At 44.7% G+C, this 20073-nt stretch overlaps 1 protein-coding gene across 2 annotated transcripts in view; it reads left to right on the top strand.

The window, feature by feature from the left end:
• Window positions 1–20073, top strand: part of FOCAD (focadhesin) — a 458830-nt gene that overhangs the window by 354392 nt on the left and 84365 nt on the right. For both annotated transcript variants that reach the window (XM_069765982.1, XM_069765975.1), the window contains one exon: window positions 406–522. In XM_069765982.1, coding sequence (XP_069622083.1) covers window positions 406–522 — 117 coding nt within the window. The remainder of the gene's footprint in view (window positions 1–405; window positions 523–20073) is intronic.

Raw genomic sequence — 20073 nt, 5'->3', positions numbered from 1 at the left:
TTTGTCATGGAGAGTTTCATACCTCTTCATGCATCAGAAGCGTCTGACAAGTGGCGTCCACCTCCAACCCTGACTGGAGTAAGATTTCTGGTGTAGGGAACGCCACAACTCGTCATGGATTTCATGCATTTCACCATCAAGAAAACCCCAAAAGTCACAAGTTTTTGCGCCAAAATTTTGCAACTTTTGAAAGCAATTTTCTCCAGAATTCCTTCCATCCACAATTCAATGTGTACATACCCTAAAAGATTGTGTATAGTCACTATTTGATGAAATTACTATAAAATCACCATTTCGTGAAATGACTAACATGTTTTGCACATGTATAGTGTTCTCTGAAAAGTTTGGGACATGCGTATGTACATTTGTTATATTCTGTGAATTTTTCTGATTCTCTTACTGCAGATTGGACCTGACATTTTGCCGACCAACGCATGGCTGGTAATGGTGCTCGATACCTTGCTGAGTATTGTCAACAGTCACTACCATCCCAAGGGCAGAATCTTTCCTTGGTTCCAACATGTAAGTTTGATGTAAAAGTATGTATATTACATTTTACAATATCTCTAAAATTACAGCGCAATCTTGGGGTTTGACCACTTATTGTCAGTAGCCAGTCCTAATATGTTTTTCCACTTATATTTTAAAGGATTATTCCTATCTTGTCCAAGCAGGTTATACCTTCATCTCGTGGCTGCTGTGTAAGGAAAGGTGGCCACTGTTTGTGATCCTTTCTATTATTTTCTATTGGAGTTCCAAAAACGGCTCCGCACTGTTTGATTGTCTGTTTTCATATGTCCCCATTGTGGTTAATAAAGAGGGCTGTGCTATGGAGGCATAAGATGGATAGGTGTGGAGTCACACATTTAGGGCATAAATGCCAGGAAACAGTCATTGTAATGCCCTGCAGCTCTCCTAACGGACACATAGCTTGTCTCCTTTCCTGATCAGATGCAATTTTGTTTTACTAGGCAATTCAAGCAAAAATATACAGGCAAGTAGATGTGTTCAGTCCTATTTTGGTTACTAATACTATGAAACAAGGACACGAGTTTGCCGATGGCTATTGCTTGTTTAGAAGACCGAAAAGAACTCCTATTTATAATAGTAAAAGATGTGACACTAAAAAAATTAGGCTCACTCGTGGCTGTTTAGTGCCTTGAACTAAGATCTATTCAAGAACTAATATAGAATCAGATTTTTTTATTTTTGGGAATTGGCCTTGGTGCTTCTCTACATGAAGATATTATGCTGCTTCTGAGATTTAGATCAAATAAGTCAGACTGATCTTGTTGATCCTGTTAATCCTGCCCAGAAACATCTCTATTAAAGGTGTTTCCACATTTAGGTTTGTATTCTCTGTTGGCCAGTGATGCGTTAAGGTAATAAGATCGGATAGCATTCACTTTCCCCAGGTGCAGCTTTCCACCTCTGCAGTTGTGACATCACGACTACAGCGCACATTACCGTTAAAGCCAGGTACTGAGTTCCGCTTCTTGCGCTGTCTACTTTGGAACAGCCGCTGAGCTCAGGGTTTGTGTGCACTGTGGTCATGACATCACCATTTCAGCCTGTACACACAGATTGGAACAGCAACAGAGTGCCTGCACTGGACCTGGGGAGGGCGAGTACCAGCTGATGGTGCTCAGATGCTACGGAGGCAAAGCGTTGTCTGTTTGCAGCATCTAATAATGCACAGTATGTGAGGAGGCTGCTGGTCCACATTTTTTGGGGCTGCGGTGCTTAGGCCACCAGCTCCATTTTTCCAGTTGCCAGCCCTGTAATCCTTCCGTAGACTCCATGCAGCATTCACTACTGAACAATGCAGCACACACACGGCTGAATTGCTATCAGGATGTTCCTTGTGGGTGGGATTATTTCCTCTCCTTTTTATGATGAATGCAGGAGTAGCAGTGTCTCCTGTGTGATGTATTCAGAGCAATTGCCAGTAGCAATGTCATAATTACCACCTAACATCACACGTCTCACCAAAGAGAAGCCGTTCCAGTCATCACATTATGGGTGAGTTATCCAGATATGGCAGAATAATAACTAAGGTGATCACTTTGTATGACCCGCAAATGATATTATAAATATCCAAGTGGCCCTTGTAGAATAAAAGTTCTCCACCACTGAGTCAGACTAAGTACATGGTCAAATAGGGCACTTAGCCCCTGTAAAAACCCTACCATTGGTGTAATATACACTGCCTGTAATGTGTTTAGAAAGCAATGTGTCCAATATAGAAGGGAGGGTGCCCTCTTGGCATGGCCTAGCATTCCTTTGGTTTAAGGCACTTTTCTGCCCCTAATTTTCTATGCTTTGCCACCTCCGTTTAAGTTGATAGACAGCGCTCGCTTGGCCAGGGAGAGCACTGCATGTAAAGGAAGATCCGGCTTGTGAGCACAGCGTTTTACTCCATGGGTGAGTATGGCCTTTTGTCCTCTACACTGCGGCTGCTTGCCACATTTGCATATCGGACAGATTTTTATGTGCATCAATGGCAACATTTATTTCACCAAAGGAATGATTATTATAGGGGATGAGTTCCTTATTTGACCATGTGGGTAATTTAAATAGTGTTTCTGGGGTGATGATATTCCTTTAAGGAGCACAATAGCTGTACGATATCTGTTATTCTGGATTATCACACAGTTATTGCAAAGTATATAATGTTTACTTGGAGGATTGTTCTACATCCCAAAAGTCTGCCAAAAGGCTAATTTATAACAAACATATAACCGTATATGCATAGCGATTGGGAGGTGTGTATACTGACATGGCTGTCTTGTTTTTTTCTGCTTCTGAGTACGTCTAGCATTACATATCAATAATCATACATAGAGTTGAGCGACCTTGACCTTTTTAGAGTCGAGCCGGGTTTTGCGAAACCCGACTATGTCCAAAGTCGGGTCGAGTGAAATCGGCCGATTATGACGTAAAGTCGGGATCGACCGAAACACGAAACCCAATGCAAGTCAATGGGGCAGCATAGTCGGCAGTGAGTGGGGGCCAGGAAAACACCTAGAGTGGCCATTTTAATGTCAAAACCATCCATTCTTCTTAATGAAGCTTGTCAAGCGTAATTTACCTTATAATAATTGGAAGGCATTTGAAATTGGGGGTCATTTGGCTAAAGTTGTGGGGGGTAGGGCTGGTTCAAGTAATTAGTGGGCCCAGGAAATCTGGACCACGTCACGGCAGTGGAGCAGGGAGAGGTAAGTATTTCAACTTTGCAAGTGCTGTGAACCTGAGCAAGCAGGGGGGGCCCACTCGTTGGCATTGGCACTGGCACAGGGCCCCTCAAAGTACAGCGGTGTGTTTGCACGGCGGGGGCGCCTCCCACCGGCAGCAACACTTTTGCGTACTATGAGAGGCCCTGTGCCAGTGACGTCGCCAACTAGTATTCCTCCCCCCACCTGATGAAGGAACCTGCACTTTCATCTGCACCTTCCTCTTTGTCCCCGTGTAAGGTGGTATGGTATGCGGGAAGAGCAACCTGACTTTCAGCAGGGTCACAATGTTGTTGTGTAGCGTGCACGGGGAATGTTGCGTTATGGGTCAATGTACCAGCAGACTCATCTATCACTGGCTGGGCAATGGGCACGATGAAGTGGAAACACAGATATAGGCCCAAAGAAGAAAGTGGGCTAAATGCAGTTCAAAATTGGTAACACAGGAATAACCAGGGGGCATTGCAGTGGAGGACAACTGGAATGAGAGGCTGACACAGAGAGTAGGGCCAAATCAGTAAGTAGTCGAAATGCAGTTCAAAATTGGCAACCGTAGTAAACAGGCGGCACAGCTTTGTTCAGTGGAGGAGAACAGCAAGGAGTGGCAGACACCGATAGTAGGCCCCAAACCAACTAGTACGCCAAATGCAGTTGTTCCATTTAACCACAATTTAATGAGAGCCTGAAGATAGAAGCTCAGGAAAGGCAACCTGGGGAACACCTTGGAGTGTAACACACCATCTCTCTCCACCCCATACCCATTTTGTATGGCCTAATGCAGTGTACTTTTCTACAACTACTAAACGAGAGTCGGAAGACCGAAGCAATGGCAAGGAAACCTGGGGAACACCTTAGAGTGTAACACACCCTCTCTCTACACCCCATACCCAATTTGAAGGCCTAATGCAGTGTAGTTTCCAAGAACTACTAAACGAGAGCCGGAAGATCGAAGCTCAGGAAAGGCAACCTGGGGAACACCTTGGAGTGTAACACACCCTCTCGCTACACCCCATACCCAATTTGAAGGCCTAATGCAGCGTAGTTTCCAACAACTACTAAACGAGAGCCGGAAGATCGAAGCTCAGGAAAGGCAACCTGGGGAACACCTTGGAGTGTAACACACCCTCTCTCTACACCCCATACCCAATTTGAAGGCCTAATGCAGTGTAGTTTCCAAGAACTACTAAACGAGAGCCGGAAGATCGAAGCTCAGGAAAGGCAACCTGGGGAACACCTTGGAGTGTAACACACCCTCTCGCTACACCCCATACCCAATTTGAAGGCCTAATGCAGCGTAGTTTCCAACAACTACTAAACGAGAGCCGGAAGATCGAAGCTCAGGAAAGGCAACCTGGGGAACACCTTGGAGTGGAACACACCATCTCTCTACACCCCATACCCAATTTGAAGGCCTAATGCAGAGTAGTTTCCAAGAACTACTAAACGAGAGCCGGAAGATCGAAGCTCAGGAAAGGCAACCTGGGGAACACCTTGGAGTGTAACACAACGTCTCTCTACACGACGGAAGGGCTGATTCTTAGGAAGGAAGGCTGTTGGAAATAAGCATTGCGCGTCCGAGGGTGATTATATTCTTATTAGGTATATACTCACCCTCGGACGCGCCCTGCTTCTTTATTTGGAATGAATGTTTATTTGCAATGTGGTGTTGACTTTCTCTATTATTTTGGTAATTAATGATTTTATTATTTTCATTATTTTGCATCTTCTCGGCAATAATATAAAGAAGACGCGACAGGACAACACTCGGTGGATGCCATATGTGTGTTTTCAATTTAAAAAAACTTTCAGTTAACTACTTGCAGGAGAAAGTAATTGTAGCTGGTGGCCATTTTTAGTACTGTACCAGATTAGAGTTGTGTGTTTGTTTTTAATGTTAAAATGTCTGCATTTGATATCTCACCAGTATTTTCTTTTTTATAAGCAAAATACTTATTTTTATATTTTCTGATGTTGGTTCCAGGGGTACACGGCCAGCAGTGCCCTGGTCAGTGTAGTAGTAGTTGAAAGAATGGACCGCAGACAGGCATCGAAGGCCTAAAATAATAACACATGGCTGTAGGCAATTTTTAATTGGTTCCAGGGGTACACGGGCAGCAGTGACCTGGTCAGTGTAGTAGTAGTTGAAAGAATGGACCGCAGACAGGCATCGAAGGCCTAAAATAAAAAAATTGGGCTGGCTGTAGGCAATTTTAAATTGGTTCCAGGGGTACACGGGCAGCAGTGACCTGGTCAGTGTAGTAGTAGTTGAAAGAATGGACCGCAGACAGGCATCGAAGGCCTAACATAACAAACTTGGGCTGGCTGTAGGCACTTTTAAATTGGTTCCAGGGGTACACGGGCAGCAGTGGTCTGGTCAGTGGAAGTCTAGTGGAAGGAGTGACCGCAGACAGGCATCGAAGGCCTAAAATAATAACACATGGCTGTAGGCAATTTTAAATTGGTTCCAGGGGTACACGGACAGCAGTGGTGTGGTCAGTGGAGGCCTAGTGGAAGGAGTGACCGCAGACAGGCATCGAAGGCCTAAAATAATAACACATGGCTGTAGGCAATTTTAAATTGGTTCCAGGGGTACACGGACAGCAGTGGTGTGGTCAGTGGAGGCCTAGTGGAAGGAGTGACCGCAGACAGGCATCGAAGGCCTAAAATAATAACACATGGCTGTAGGCAATTTTAAATTGGTTCCAGGGGTACACGGGCAGCAGTGACCTGGTCAGTGTAGTAGTAGTTGAAAGAATGGACCGCAGACAGGCATCGAAGGCCTAAAATAAAAAAATTGGGCTGGCTGTAGGCAATTTTAAATTGGTTCCAGGGGTACACGGGCAGCAGTGACCTGGTCAGTGTAGTAGTAGTTGAAAGAATGGACCGCAGACAGGCATCGAAGGCCTAAAATAAAAAAATTGGGCTGGCTGTAGGCAATTTTAAATTGGTTCCAGGGGTACACGGGCAGCAGTGGTCTGGTCAGTGGAAGTCTAGTGGAAGGAGTGACCGCAGACAGGCATCGAAGGCCTAAAATAATAACACATGGCTGTAGGCAATTTTAAATTGGTTCCAGGGGTACACGGACAGCAGTGGTGTGGTCAGTGGAGGCCTAGTGGAAGGAGTGACCGCAGACAGGCATCGAAGGCCTAAAATAATAACACATGGCTGTAGGCAATTTTAAATTGGTTCCAGGGGTACACGGGCAGCAGTGACCTGGTCAGTGTAGTAGTAGTTGAAAGAATGGACCGCAGACAGGCATCGAAGGCCTAAAATAAAAAAATTGGGCTGGCTGTAGGCAATTTTAAATTGGTTCCAGGGGTACACGGGCAGCAGTGACCTGGTCAGTGTAGTAGTAGTTGAAAGAATGGACCGCAGACAGGCATCGAAGGCCTAAAATAAAAAAATTGGGCTGGCTGTAGGCAATTTTAAATTGGTTCCAGGGGTACACGGGCAGCAGTGGTGTGGTCAGTGGAGGCCTAGTGGAAGGAGTGACCGCAGACAGGCATCGAAGGCCTAAAATAATAACACATGGCTGTAGGCACTTTTAAATTGGTTCCAGGGGTACACGGGCAGCAGTGGTCTGGTCAGTGGAAGTCTAGTGGAAGGAGTGACCGCAGACAGGCTTCGAAGGCCTAACATAACAAAATTGGGCTGGCTGTAGGCACTTTAAATTGGTTCCAGGGGTACATGGGCAGCAGTGTATGGTCAGTGGAAGTCTAGTGGAAGGAGTGACGGCAGACAGTCTTCGAAGGCCTAACATAACAAAATTGGGCTGACTGTAGGCACTTTTAAATTGGTTCCAGGGTAACACGGCCAGCAGTGGCCTGGTCAGTGTAGTAGTTGTAGAAAGAAGGGACCGCAGACAGGCTTCGAAGGCCTAACATAACAAAAATGTCAAAACAATGGTATTGTCAGTGCCAGGCATTGAAGGATGTCAGCGGCTAGACTACACATTGGTGAAGCTGTGAGAGATAATTTTGCTAGTGGTACAGCACTGTTTGAGCTGGGGGGGGGAACTGTCTTGTGGCCGGCGGTACAGGCACAGGGCCCCTCATATTACAACGGTGTGTCTGACGTTGGGTGCGCACCACCACCGCCAGAGACACTTTATTGTACTATGAGGGACCCAGTGGCAGTGCCGTCGACCAAAAGCGGCCACACCCACCTCTTCAGACAAACAGCACTCTCAAGGGTCCAAGCGCAAAGTGGCGATAGCACGGCCCCGTGTGGGGAGTTTGGCCATTTCGTGAGGTGGAAACATGTCGTATGCTGGACAATCAGGTGAAGAAAATTACGAGATTGGAAAAGTCATTCAGAATAGTCCACAGGCAAGACCTTTTCATAGGAAAGCTAGGTGTCAGCCGGGCAGGGTGGGGCAAAAGATTTTGAAATCCAGTTGTGGTTCATTTTAATGAAGGTTAGATCATCTACATTTTGGGTAGCCAGACGAGTCCTTTTTTCTGTTAGTATTGAACCTGCAGCACTGAATACTCTTTCTGATAGGACACTAGCTGCCGGGCAAGCAAGCTCCTGCAATGCATATTCTGCCAATTCTGGCCAGGTGTCTAATTTGGATGCCCAGTAATCAAATGGGAATGACGGTTGAGGGAGAACGTCGATAAGGGATGAAAAATAGTTTGTAACCATACTGGACAAATGTTGTCTCCTGTCACTTTGAATTGATGCTGCAGTACCTGTCCTGTCTGCGGTCATAGAAAAATCACTCCACAACCTGGTCAGAAAACCCCTCTGTCCAACGCCACTTCTGATTTCTGCCCCTCTAACACCTCTGGTCTGCTGGCCCCTGGAGCTCGTGTGAGAACGATCACGGGCGCTGTGTGCAGGGAATGCCAGAAGCAAACGGTCAACAAGAGTTGATTGTTTTGTTGCTAATATTAGTTCCAAGTTCTCATGTGGCATAATATTTTGCAATTTGCCTTTATAGCGAGGATCAAGGAGGCAGGCCAACCAGTAATCGTCATCGTTCATCATTTTTGTAATGCGTGTGTCCCTTTTGAGGATACGCAAGGCATAATCCGCCATGTGGGCCAAAGTTCCCGTTGTCAAATCTGCGGTTGTGCTTGGTTGAGGGGCAGTTGCAGGCAAATCTACGTCACTTGTGTCCCTCAAAAAACCAGAACCCGGCCTTGCCACGCCACCAATTTCCCGTGCCCCCGGGAAAGCTTCCTCATTAAAAATATACTCATCCCCATCATCCTCCTCATCCTCCACCTCCTCTTCGCCCGGTACCTCGTCATGTACACTGCCCTGACCAGACAATCGCTGACTGTCATCAAGGCTTTCCTCTTCCTCTGGTGCAGACGCCTGATCCTTTATGTGCGTCAAACTTTGCATCAGCAGACGCATTAGGGGGATGCTCATGCTTATTATGGCGTTGTCTGCACTAACCAGCCGTGTGCATTCCTCAAAACACTGAAGGACTTGACACATGTCTTGAATCTTCGACCACTGCACACCTGACAACTCCATGTCTGCCATCCTACTGCCTGCCCGTGTATGTGTATCCTCCCACAAAAACATAACAGCCCGCCTCTGTTCGCACAGTCTCTGAAGCATGTGCAGTGTTGAGTTCCACCTTGTTGCAACGTCTATGATTAGGCGATGCTGGGGAAGGTTCAAAGAACGCTGATAGGTCTGCATACGGCTGGAGTGTACAGGCGAACGGCGGATATGTGCGCAAAGTCCACGCACTTTGAGGAGCAGGTCGGATAACCCCGGATAACTTTTCAGGAAGCACTGCACCACCAGGTTTAAGGTGTGAGCCAGGCAAGGAATGTGTTTCAGTTGGGAAAGGGAGATGGCAGCCATGAAATTCCTTCCGTTATCACTCACTACCTTGCCTGCCTCAAGATCTACAGTGCCCAGCCACGACTGCGTTTCTTGCTGCAAGAACTCGGACAGAACTTCCGCGGTGTGTCTATTGTCGCCCAAACACTTCATAGCCAATACAGCCTGCTGACGTATGCCAGTAGCTGCCCCATAATGGGAGACCTGGTGTGCAACAGTGGCAGGTGCGGATGGAGTGTTTGTGCGACTGCGGTCTGTGGACGAGCTCTTGCTTCTGCAGGAGGACGAGGAGGAGGAGGAGGAGGGGGTGCGAACGGCTACAGACAACTGTTTACTAGACCGTGGGCTAGGCAGAACTGTCCCAAACTTGCTGTCCCCTGTGGACCCTGAATCCACCACATTTACCCAGTGTGCCGTGATGGACACGTAACGTCCCTGGCCATGCCTACTGGTCCATGCATCTGTTGTCAGGTGCACCTTTGTGCTCACAGATTGCCTGAGTGCATGGACGATGCGCTCTTTAACATGCTGGTGGAGGGCTGGGATGGCTTTTCTGGAAAAAAAGTGTCGACTGGGTAGCTCGTAGCGTGGTACAGCGTAGTCCATCAGGTCTTTGAAAGCTTCGCTTTCAACTAACCGGTAGGGCATCATCTCTAACGAGATTAGTCTAGCTATGTGGGCGTTCAAACCCTGTGTACGCGGATGCGAGGCTAAGTATTTCCTTTTTCTAACCATAGTCTCATGTAGGGTGAGCTGGACTGGAGAGCTGGAGATCGTGGAACTAGCGGGGGTGCCGGTGGACATGGCAGACTGAGAGACGGTGGGAGATGGTATTGTTGCCGCCGGTGCCCTAGATGCAGTGTTTCCTACTACGAAACTGGTGATTCCCTGACCCTGACTGCTTTGGCCTGGCAAAGATACCTGCACAGATACAGCAGGTGGTGCGCTAAATGGTGGTCCTACACTGCCGGAAGGGATGTTGCGTTGATGACTAGCTTCATTGGCCGAGGGTGCAACAACCTTAAGGGACGTTTGGTAGTTAGTCCAAGCTTTCAAATGCATGGTGGTTAAATGTCTATGCATGCAACTAGTATTGAGACTTTTCAGATTCTGACCTCTGCTTAAGGAAGTAGAACATTTTTGACAGATGACTTTGCGCTGATCAATTGGATGTTGTTTAAAAAAATGCCAGACTGCACTCTTTCTAGCATCGGATACCTTTTCAGGCATTGCAGACTGAGCTTTAACCGGATGGCCACGCTGTCCTCCACCAGGTTTTGGCTTTGCCACGCGTTTTGGGCAAGATACGGGCCCGGCAGATGGAACCTGTGGCGATGTTGATGCCTGCTGCGGCCCCTCCTCCTCCTCTGCTTCAGAACTGCTGCCGCCTGCACCCTGTTCCCCCAATGGCTGCCAATCGGGGTCAAGAACTGGGTCATCTAATAACTCTTCTTGTACCTCCTGCGCAACTTCGTCTGTGTCACCGTGTCGTTCGGTGGTATAGCGTTCGTGATGGGGCAACATAGTCTCATCAGGGTCTGATTCTTGATCAGCACCCTGCGAGGGCAATGTTGTGGTCTGAGTCAAAGGACCAGCATAGTAGTCTGGCTGTGGCTGTGCGTCAGTGCACTCCATGTCAGATTCAATTTGTAATGGGCATGGACTGTTAACTGCTTCACTTTCTAAGCCAGGGACGGTATGTGTAAAGAGCTCCATGGAGTAACCCGTTGTGTCGCCTGCTGCATTCTTCTCTGTTGTTGTTTTTGCTGAAGAGGACAAGGAAGTGACTTGTCCCTGACCGTGAACATCCACTAACGACGCGCTGCTTTTACTTTTACCAGTTTCACGAGATGAGGCAAAAGAGCTAGAGGCTGAGTCAGCAAGATAAGCCAAAACTTGCTCTTGCTGCTCCGGCTTTAAAAGCGGTTTTCCTAATCCCAGAAAAGGGAGCGTTCGAGGCCTTGTGTAGCCGGACGACGAACCTGGCTCCACAGCTCCAGACTTAGGTGCAATATTTTTTCCCCCACGACCACCTGATGCTCCACCACTACCACTACCCTCATTACCAGCTGACAATGAACGCCCCCGGCCACGACCTCTTCCACTAGACTTCCTCATTGTTTTAAAAACGTAACCAAACTAACGTTATTTGTTGCAGTCACACAACTTACACGGTGAGCTATAACTTCTGTATGATTTAGCTACCCCTTTACAGGTTGGTGAGACCACAGCGAAAATCAGGCCCAATGTTACACACTCTTTTTTTGGTGGCTGCAAATTAGAGAGATGCCCCACACGCAGGACTGTCACTGAAGCACAAATGTTAATATTAATGTCACACTATTATTTTTTTTTTATTTTTATTTTTTTCAGGAACACTTTAGAAACCCCCCAAAAAAAAAAAAATAGATTTTTGCAGGGAGAATTTAGAAAACAAATGTAACAAACTATATGCTTTCTATGGGCCACTGAGTGAGAGATGACGCACACAGGAATCAGGAGTGGCACACAAGCCCAGAGGCCAATATTTTTCTACCAATGATTGATGGAGTTATTTTCTCTGGTAGATTTTGGAACCCAAATCAAGGAAAAAAAATGTAGGCTTTCTATGGACCACAATTGGAGAGAGAGAGAGAGAGAGATGGCACACCCAGGAGTCAAGACTGGCACACAAGCAGAAAGGCCAATATTAATCTCCCACTGTTTTTTTTGGTTGTTTTTTTTTTTTTTTTTTTCAGGGAGACTTTAGAAAAAAAAATAATAAAAAAAATATGATTTTATCAGGAAGAATTTAGAAACCAAATAAAATAAAATGATTTTTTCAGGGAGAATTTAGAAAACAAATAAAACCAAAAATAGGCGTTCTATGGCCCACTGACTGAGAGATGACGCACCCAGGAGTCAAGACTGGCACACAAGCAGAAAGGCCAATATTAATCTCCCACTGTTTTTTTTGGTTGTTTTTTTTTTTTTTTTTTCAGGGAGACTTTAGAAAAAAAAATAATAAAAAAAATATGATTTTATCAGGAAGAATTTAGAAACCAAATAAAATAAAATGATTTTTTCAGGGAGAATTTAGAAAACAAATAAAACCAAAAATAGGCGTTCTATGGCCCACTGACTGAGAGATGACGCACCCAGGAGTCAAGACTGGCACACAAGCAGAAAGGCCAATATTAATCTCCCACTGTTTTTTTTTTTTTTTTTCAGGGAGACTTTAGAAAAAAAAATAATAAAAAAAATATGATTTTATCAGGAAGAATTTAGAAACCAAATAAAATAAAATAATTTTTTCAGGGAGAATTTAGAAAACAAATAAAACCAAAAATAGGCGTTCTATGGCCCACTGACTGAGAGATGACGCACACAGGAGTCAGGAGTGGCACACAAACCCAGAGGCCAATATTTTTCTACCAATGATTGATGTAGTTATTTTCTCTGGTAGATTTTAGAACCCAAATCAAGGAAAAAAAATATAGGCTTTCTATGGACCACAATTGGAGAGAGAGAGAGAGAGAGAGAGAGAGAGAGAGAGAGAGAGAGAGATGGCACACCCAGGAGTCAAGACTGGCACACAAGCAGAAAGGCCAATATTAATCTCCCACTGTTTTTTTGGTTGTTTTTTTTTTTTTTTTTTTTCAGGGAGACTTTAGAAATAAAAATAATAAAAAAAATATGATTTTATCAGGAAGAATTTAGAAACCAAATAAAATAAAATGATTTTTTCAGGGAGAATTTAGAAAACAAATAAAACCAAAAATATGCGTTCTATGGCCCACTGACTGAGAGAGAGAGAGAGATGGAACGCTTAGTACTGGCACACAAGCCCAAAGGGCAATATTAATCTCCCTTTTTTTTTCCAGGGAGAATTTCTGAAACCCAAAAAAAAAATAAAATAGGCTTTCTATGGCCCACTATTTGTGAGAGAGATGGGACGCTCAGGACTGGCACAGATGGCACGCTCAGGACTGGCACAGAAGCCCAGAGGCCAATATTAATCTCCCTTTTTTTCTGGGAGAATTTATAAAACCAAAAAAATATTTAAATAGGCTTTCTATGGCCCACTATTTGTGAGAGAGATGGCACGCTCAGGACTGGCACAGATGGCACGCTCAGGACTGGCACAGAAGCCCAGAGGCCAATATTAATCTCCCTTTTTTTCAGGGAGAATTTATAAAACCCAAAAAAAAATAAAATAGGCTTTCTATGGCCCACTATTTGTGAGAGAGATGGCACACTCAGGACTGGCACACAAGCCCAAAGGCCAATATTAATCTCCCACTGTATTTTTATCAGGGAGAATTTATACACCCCACAAAAAAAAATACAGAAAAATGAAAAGGCTTTCTATGGCCCACTATGTGAGAGAGATGGCACACACAGGGATGGCACTCTAGCAGAAATGCCAAATTGCCAATCTTAATCTCCCACCAAAAAAAAAAAAAAAAAAAAAAACAGGGAATGTCCTACAATTACTATCTCCCTGCCTGCAGTAATCTCAGCCAGGTATGGCAGGCAGCTACTATCTCCCTGCCTGCAGTAATCTCAGCCAGGTATGGCAGGCAGCAATAAGGAGTGGACTGATGCACAAATGAAATAAAAAGTGTGGACAAACAAAAAAGATAGCTGTGCAGAAAGGAAGGAACAAGAGGATTTGTGCTTTGAAAAAAGCAGTTGGTTTGCACAGCGGCGTACACACAGCAATGCAGCTATCAGGGAGCCTTCTAGGGCAGCCCAATGAGCTACAGCGCTGAGGGGAAAAAAAAAAAAAAAAAAAATTCCACTGTCCCTGCACACCGAGGGTGGTGTTGGACAGTGCAAATCGCTGCAGCACAAGCGGTTTTGTGGTTAATGGACCCTGCCTAACGCTATCCCTGCTTCTGACAAAGCGGCAGCAACCTCTCCCTAAGCTCAGATCAGCAGCAGTAAGATGGCGGTCGGCGGGAACGCCTCTTTATAGCCCCTGTGACGTCGCAGACAGCAAGCCAATCACTGCAATGCCCTTCTCTAAGATGGTGGGGACCAGGACCTATGTCATCACGCTGCCCACACTCTGCGTTTACCTTCATTGGCTGAGAAATGGCGCTTTTCGCGTCATTGAAACGCGACTTTGGCGCGAAAGTCGCGTACCGCATGGCCGACCCCGCACAGGGGTCGGATCGGGTTTCATGAAACCCCGACTTAGCCAAAAGTCGGCGACTTTTGAAAATGTTCGACCCGTTTCGCTCAACCCTAATCATACATATTTACTATATTTTCACTCACAAAACGGAACATGAGGCTTTTTTTCGCCTTCCAATTTGCTAGGCATCAATTATATTTTAAAAACTTACACTCTACCTTTGACGCCTTACTTGATGCCCTGCCAAGTCGTGAAGTTTGGGTTGTAGAAAATGAGCTGGCAGCTTTCCATTAGGCCCTGGTGGGAGAATGTAGCAGCAGATGGCTTGTTTCCTATAGGGGATTAATTCATTTTAATGAACGATACCAAGACATAAATAACAAGAAAGACAGGTCCCAGGATACATTGCTTCCAATGCAGCAAAACACGAGCACCGAGAGGGTTATATTCCATGCAGTCAGCATATTTAGTCCTATGTTACATTTACTTCAATTCAAGGCCTCAGTTGCTTTCAACATATTTCTTTGCAAAATAAAAAAGGGGAGAAGCCAGCGCTGCTTATGGTCAGAACGCAATAGATAAAGTGCACATGCACATATTGGTTTCTAACTGTATTTCAAAATGAGACATTTAGCAAACAATTGATCAATTAATATGTGCATGTACACTATATGTATTGCATTCCGACCATAAGCAGCGCTAGCTTCTCCCCTTTATTATATTTCTTTGCAGTTAATTTCTATGAAATAACTAAGGCCTTACATAAGATATCTCATGTAAGGATATGTGTGATATTTTTATGCACGGGTATGTGCGATATTATATGTAAAGACTTGTCATCTTTATATGACAGGATATGTGTGATAATTATGTATAACTAGATGGTGGCCCGATTCTAACGCATCGGGTATTCTAGAATATGCATGTCCACGTAGTATATTGCCCATCCACGTAGTATATTGCCCTGCCACGTAGTATATTGCCCAGCCACGTAGTATATTGCCCAGTCACGTAGTATATTGCCCAGCCACGTAGTATATTGCCCAGCCACGTAGTATATTGCCCAGTGACGTAGTATATTGCCCAGCCAAGTAGTATATTGCCCAGTGACGTAGTACAATTAGGTCCATATATATTTGGACAGAGACAACATTTTTCTAATTTTTGTTATAGACATTACCACAATGAATTTTAACCCCTTAAGCCCCGAGGGTGGTTTGCACGTTAATGACCGGGCCAATTTTTACAATTCTGACCACTGTCCCTTTATGAGGTTATAACTCTGGAACGCTTCAACGGATCTTGGCGATTCTGACATTGTTTTCTCGTGACATATTGTACTTCATTTTAGTGGTAACATTTATTCGATATAACTTGCGTTTATTTGTGAAAAAAACGGAAATTTGGCGAAAAATTAGAAAATTTCGCAATTTTCCAACTTTAAATTTTTATGCCCTTAAATCACAGAGATATGTCACGCAAAATACTTAATAAGTAACATTTCCCACATGTCTACTTTACATTAGCACAATTTTGGAACCAAAATTTTTTTTTGTTAGGGAGTTATAAGGGTTAAAAGTTGACCAGCAATTTCTCATTTTTACAACACCATTTTTTTTTTAGGGACCACATCTCATTTGATGTCATTTTGAGGGGTCTATATGATAGAAAATACCCAAGTGTGACACCATTCTAAAAACTGGACCCCTCAAGGTGCTCAAAACCACATTCAAGAAGTTTATTAACCCTTCAGGGGTTTCACAGGAATTTTTAGAATGTTTAAATAAAAATGAATATTTAAAATGGATAAAATGGATGCCAAACATTGTTGTACAATCTGTACTGAGTACGCTGATACCCCATATGTGGGGGTAAACCACTGTTTGGGCGCATGGCAGAGCTCGGAAGGAAAGGAGCGCCATTTGACTTGTCAATGCAAAATTGACAGGAATTGAGATGGGACGCCATGTTGCGTTTGGAGAGCCCCTCGTGTGCCTAAACATTGAAACCCCCCACAAGTGACACCATTTTGGAAAGTAGACCCCTTAAGGAACTTATCTAGATGTGTGGTGACCACTTTGACCCACCAATTGCTTCACAGAAGTTTATAATGCAGAGCCGTAAAAATAAAAAAATCATATTTTTTCACAAAAATTATCTTTTCGCCCCCAATTTTTTATTTTTCCAAGAGTAAGAGAAGAAATTGGACCTCAAAAATTTTGGGGCAATTTGTCCTGAGTACGCTGATACCCCATATATGGGTGTAAACCATTGTTTGGGCGTATGGCAGAGCTCGGAAGGGAAGGAGCGCCATTTTACTTTTCAATGCAAAATTGACTGGAATTGAGATGGGATGCCATGTTGCGTTTGGAGAGCCCCTGATGTGCCTAAACATTGAAATCCCCACAAGTGACACCATTTTGGAAAGTAGACCCCTTAAGGAACTTATCTAGAGGTGTGGTGAGCACTTTGACCCATCAAGTGCTTCACAGAAGTTTATAATGCAGAGCCGTAAAAATAAAAAATCATATTTTTTCACAAAAATGATCTTTTCACCCCCAATTTTTTATTTTCCCAAGGGTAAGAGAAGAAATTAGACCACAAAAGTTGTTGTGCAATTTGTCCTGAGTGCGACGATACCCCATATGTGGGGGTAAACCACTTTTTGGGTGCATAGCAGAGCTCGGAAGGGAAGGAGCGCCATTTGACTTTTCAATGCAAAATTGACTGGAATTAAGATGGGACGCCATGTTGGTTTGGAGAGCCCCTGATGTGCCTAAACATTAAAACCCCCCACAAGTGACACCATTTTGGAAACTAGACCCCCTAAGGAACTTATCTAGATGTGTTTTGAGAGCTTTGAACCCCCAAGTGTTTCACTACAGTTTATAACGCAGAGCCGTTAAAATAATTTATTTTTTTTTTCGCAAAAATTGTTTTTTAGCCCCCAGTTTTGTATTTTCACAAGGGTAACAGAATAAATTGGACCCCAAAAGTTGTTGTCCAATTTGTCCTGAGTACGCTGATACCCAATATGTGGGGGGGAACCACTGTTTGGGCGCATGGCAGAGCTCGGAAGGGAAGGAGCGCCATTTGGAATGCAGACTTAGATGGATTGATCTGCAGGAGTCACGTTGCATTTGCAGAGCCCCTGATGTACCCAAACAGTACAAACCCCCCACAAGTGACCCCATATTAGAAACTTGACCTCCCAAGGAACTTATCTAGATGTGTTGTGAGAACTTTGAACCCCTAAGTGTTTCACTACAGTTTATAACGCAGAGCCGTGAAAATAAAAATTCTTTTTTTTTTCACAAAAATGATTTTTTAGCCCCCAGCTTTGTATTTTTACAAGGGTAACAGAAAAAATTGGACCCCAAAAGTTGTTGTCCAATTTGTCCTGAGTACGCCGATACCCCATATGTGGGGGGGAACCACTGTTTGGGCGCATGGCAGAGCTCGGAAGGGAAGGAGCGCCATTTGGAATGCAGACTTAGATGGATTGGTCTGCAGGCGTCACGTTGCATTTGCAGAGCCCCTGATGTACCCAAACAGTACAAACCCACCACAAGTGACCTCATATTGGAAACTTGACCTCCCAAGGAACTTATCTAGATGTGTTGTGAAAACTTTGAACCCCCAAGTGTTTCACTACAGTTTACAACGCAGAGCCGTGAAAATAAAAAATCCTTTTTTTTTCCCACAAAAATGATTTTTAGCCCCCCAAATTTTTATTTTCCCAAGGATAACAAGAGAACTTGGACCTAAAAAGTTGTTGTCCAATTTATCTCGAGTACGATGATACCCCATATGTTGGGGTAAACCCCTGTTTGGGCGCACGGGAGAGCTCGGAAGTGAAGGAGCACTGTTTTACTTTTTCAATGCAGAATTGGCTGGAATTGAGATCGGACGCCATGTCGCGTTTGGAGACCCCCTGATGTGCCTAAACAGTGGAAACCCCCCCAATTATAAATGAAACCCTAATCCAAACGCACCCCTAACCCTAATCCCAACTGTAACCCTAACCACACACCTAACCCTGACACACCCCTAATTCTAATCCCAACCCTAATCCCAACCGTAAATGTAATCCAAACCCTAGCCCTAACCCTAGCCCTAACCCTAGCCCTAACCCTAATGGAAAAATGGAAATAAATACATTTTTTTTTAATTTTATTATTTTTCCCTAAGGCTAGGTTCACATTGCGTTAGGGAAATCCGTTTAGCGCTAGCGGATTGCGCTAACGCAATGTCTTTTTAGGTGTCGTGTTTAGTGGTCGCGTTAACGTCCCCGCTCTGGAAGATCGGGGATCGGACCTCGGGCGCGCCGCGGACGCTGCAAGCAGCGTCTGAGGCGCGCCACAAAAGAACGGCACCTTGCTAGCGCGAGCCGAAAATGGCACGCTCTAGCGATGCGCTACACCCGAAAATCACATTGCTGTCAATGGTTGTGCTAACGGACCCGTTGCACGGCGTTAATTGTGACATTTTCGCCGTGCAACGCTGTCCGTTAGCGTTAACCCATTAACGCAATGTGAACCTAGCCTAACTAAGGGAGTAAGTAAGGGGGGATTGTTTTCCTTTTATAGCGTTTTTTATATCGGATTTTTATGATTGGCAGCCGTCACACACTAAAAGACGCTTTTTATAGCAAAAAAGTTTTTGCGTCTCCACATTTTGAGACCTATAATTTTTCCATATTTTGGTCCACAGAGTCATGTGAGGTCTTGTTTTTTGCGGGACGAGTTGACGTTTTTATCGGTTACATTTTCGGACACGTGACAGTTTTTGATCGCTTTTTATTCCGATTTTTTGTGAGGCAGAATGACCAAAAACCAGCTATTCATGAATTTCTTTTGGGGGAGGCGTTTATACCGTTCCGCGTTTGGTAAAATTGATGAAGCAGTTTTATTCTTCGGGTCAGTACGATTACAGCGATACCTCATTTATATCATTTTTTTAATGTTTTGGCGCTTTTATACGATAAAAGCTATTTTATAGAAAAAATAATTATTTTGGCATCGCTTTATTCTGAGGACTATAACTTTTTTATTTTTTTGGTTATGATGCTATATGGCGGCTCGTTTTTTGCGGGACATGATGACGTTTTGAGAGGTACCATGGTTATTTATATCCGTCTTTTTGATCGCGTGTTATTCCACTTTTTGTTCAGCGTTATGATAATAAAGCGTTTTTTGGCTCGTTTTTTTTTTTTTTTTTCTTACGGTGTTCACTGAAGGGGTTAACTAGTGGGCCAGTTTTATAGGTCGGGTCGTTACGGACACGGCGATACTAAATATGTGTACTTTTATTGTTTTTTTTTTAGATAAAGAAATGTATTTATGGGAATAATATTTTTTTTTTCTGCTTTATTTAGGAATTTTTTTTTTTTTTTTTTTACACGTGTGGAAATTTTTTTTTTTACTTTTTCACTTTGTCCCAGGGGGGGACATCGCAGATCACCGATCTGACAGTGTGCACAGCACTCTATCAGATCGGTGATCTGACATACAGCCTGGCAGGATTAGAGCTGCAGCTGCAGCCTGATCCTGGCCCGGAAGTGCTCCCTGCAGGACCCGGATGCAGCCCGGCGGCCATTTTGGATCCGGGGACTGCAGGGAGAAGACGCTCGGTACACGGTGAGTACATCACCGTGTACCGATCGTCTCAGGGAAGCCCGCAGGGAGCCCCTCCCTGCGCGATGCTTCCTTGCACCGCCGGCACACCGCGATCATCTTTGATCGCGGTGTGCCGGGGGTTAATGTGCTGGGAGTGGTCCGTGACCGCTCCTGGCACATAGTGCCGGATGTCAGCTGCGATAGGCAGCTGACACCCGGCCGCGATCGGCCGCGCTCCCCCCGTGAGCGCGGCCGATCGCATATGACGTACTATCCCGTCACTGGGAATTAA

The sequence above is a fragment of the Ranitomeya imitator genome, chromosome 1, assembly GCF_032444005.1.
Source record: "Ranitomeya imitator isolate aRanImi1 chromosome 1, aRanImi1.pri, whole genome shotgun sequence".
Classification (NCBI taxonomy): Eukaryota; Metazoa; Chordata; class Amphibia; order Anura; family Dendrobatidae; genus Ranitomeya; species Ranitomeya imitator.
This window is presented reverse-complemented; position numbering and strand designations above follow the sequence as displayed.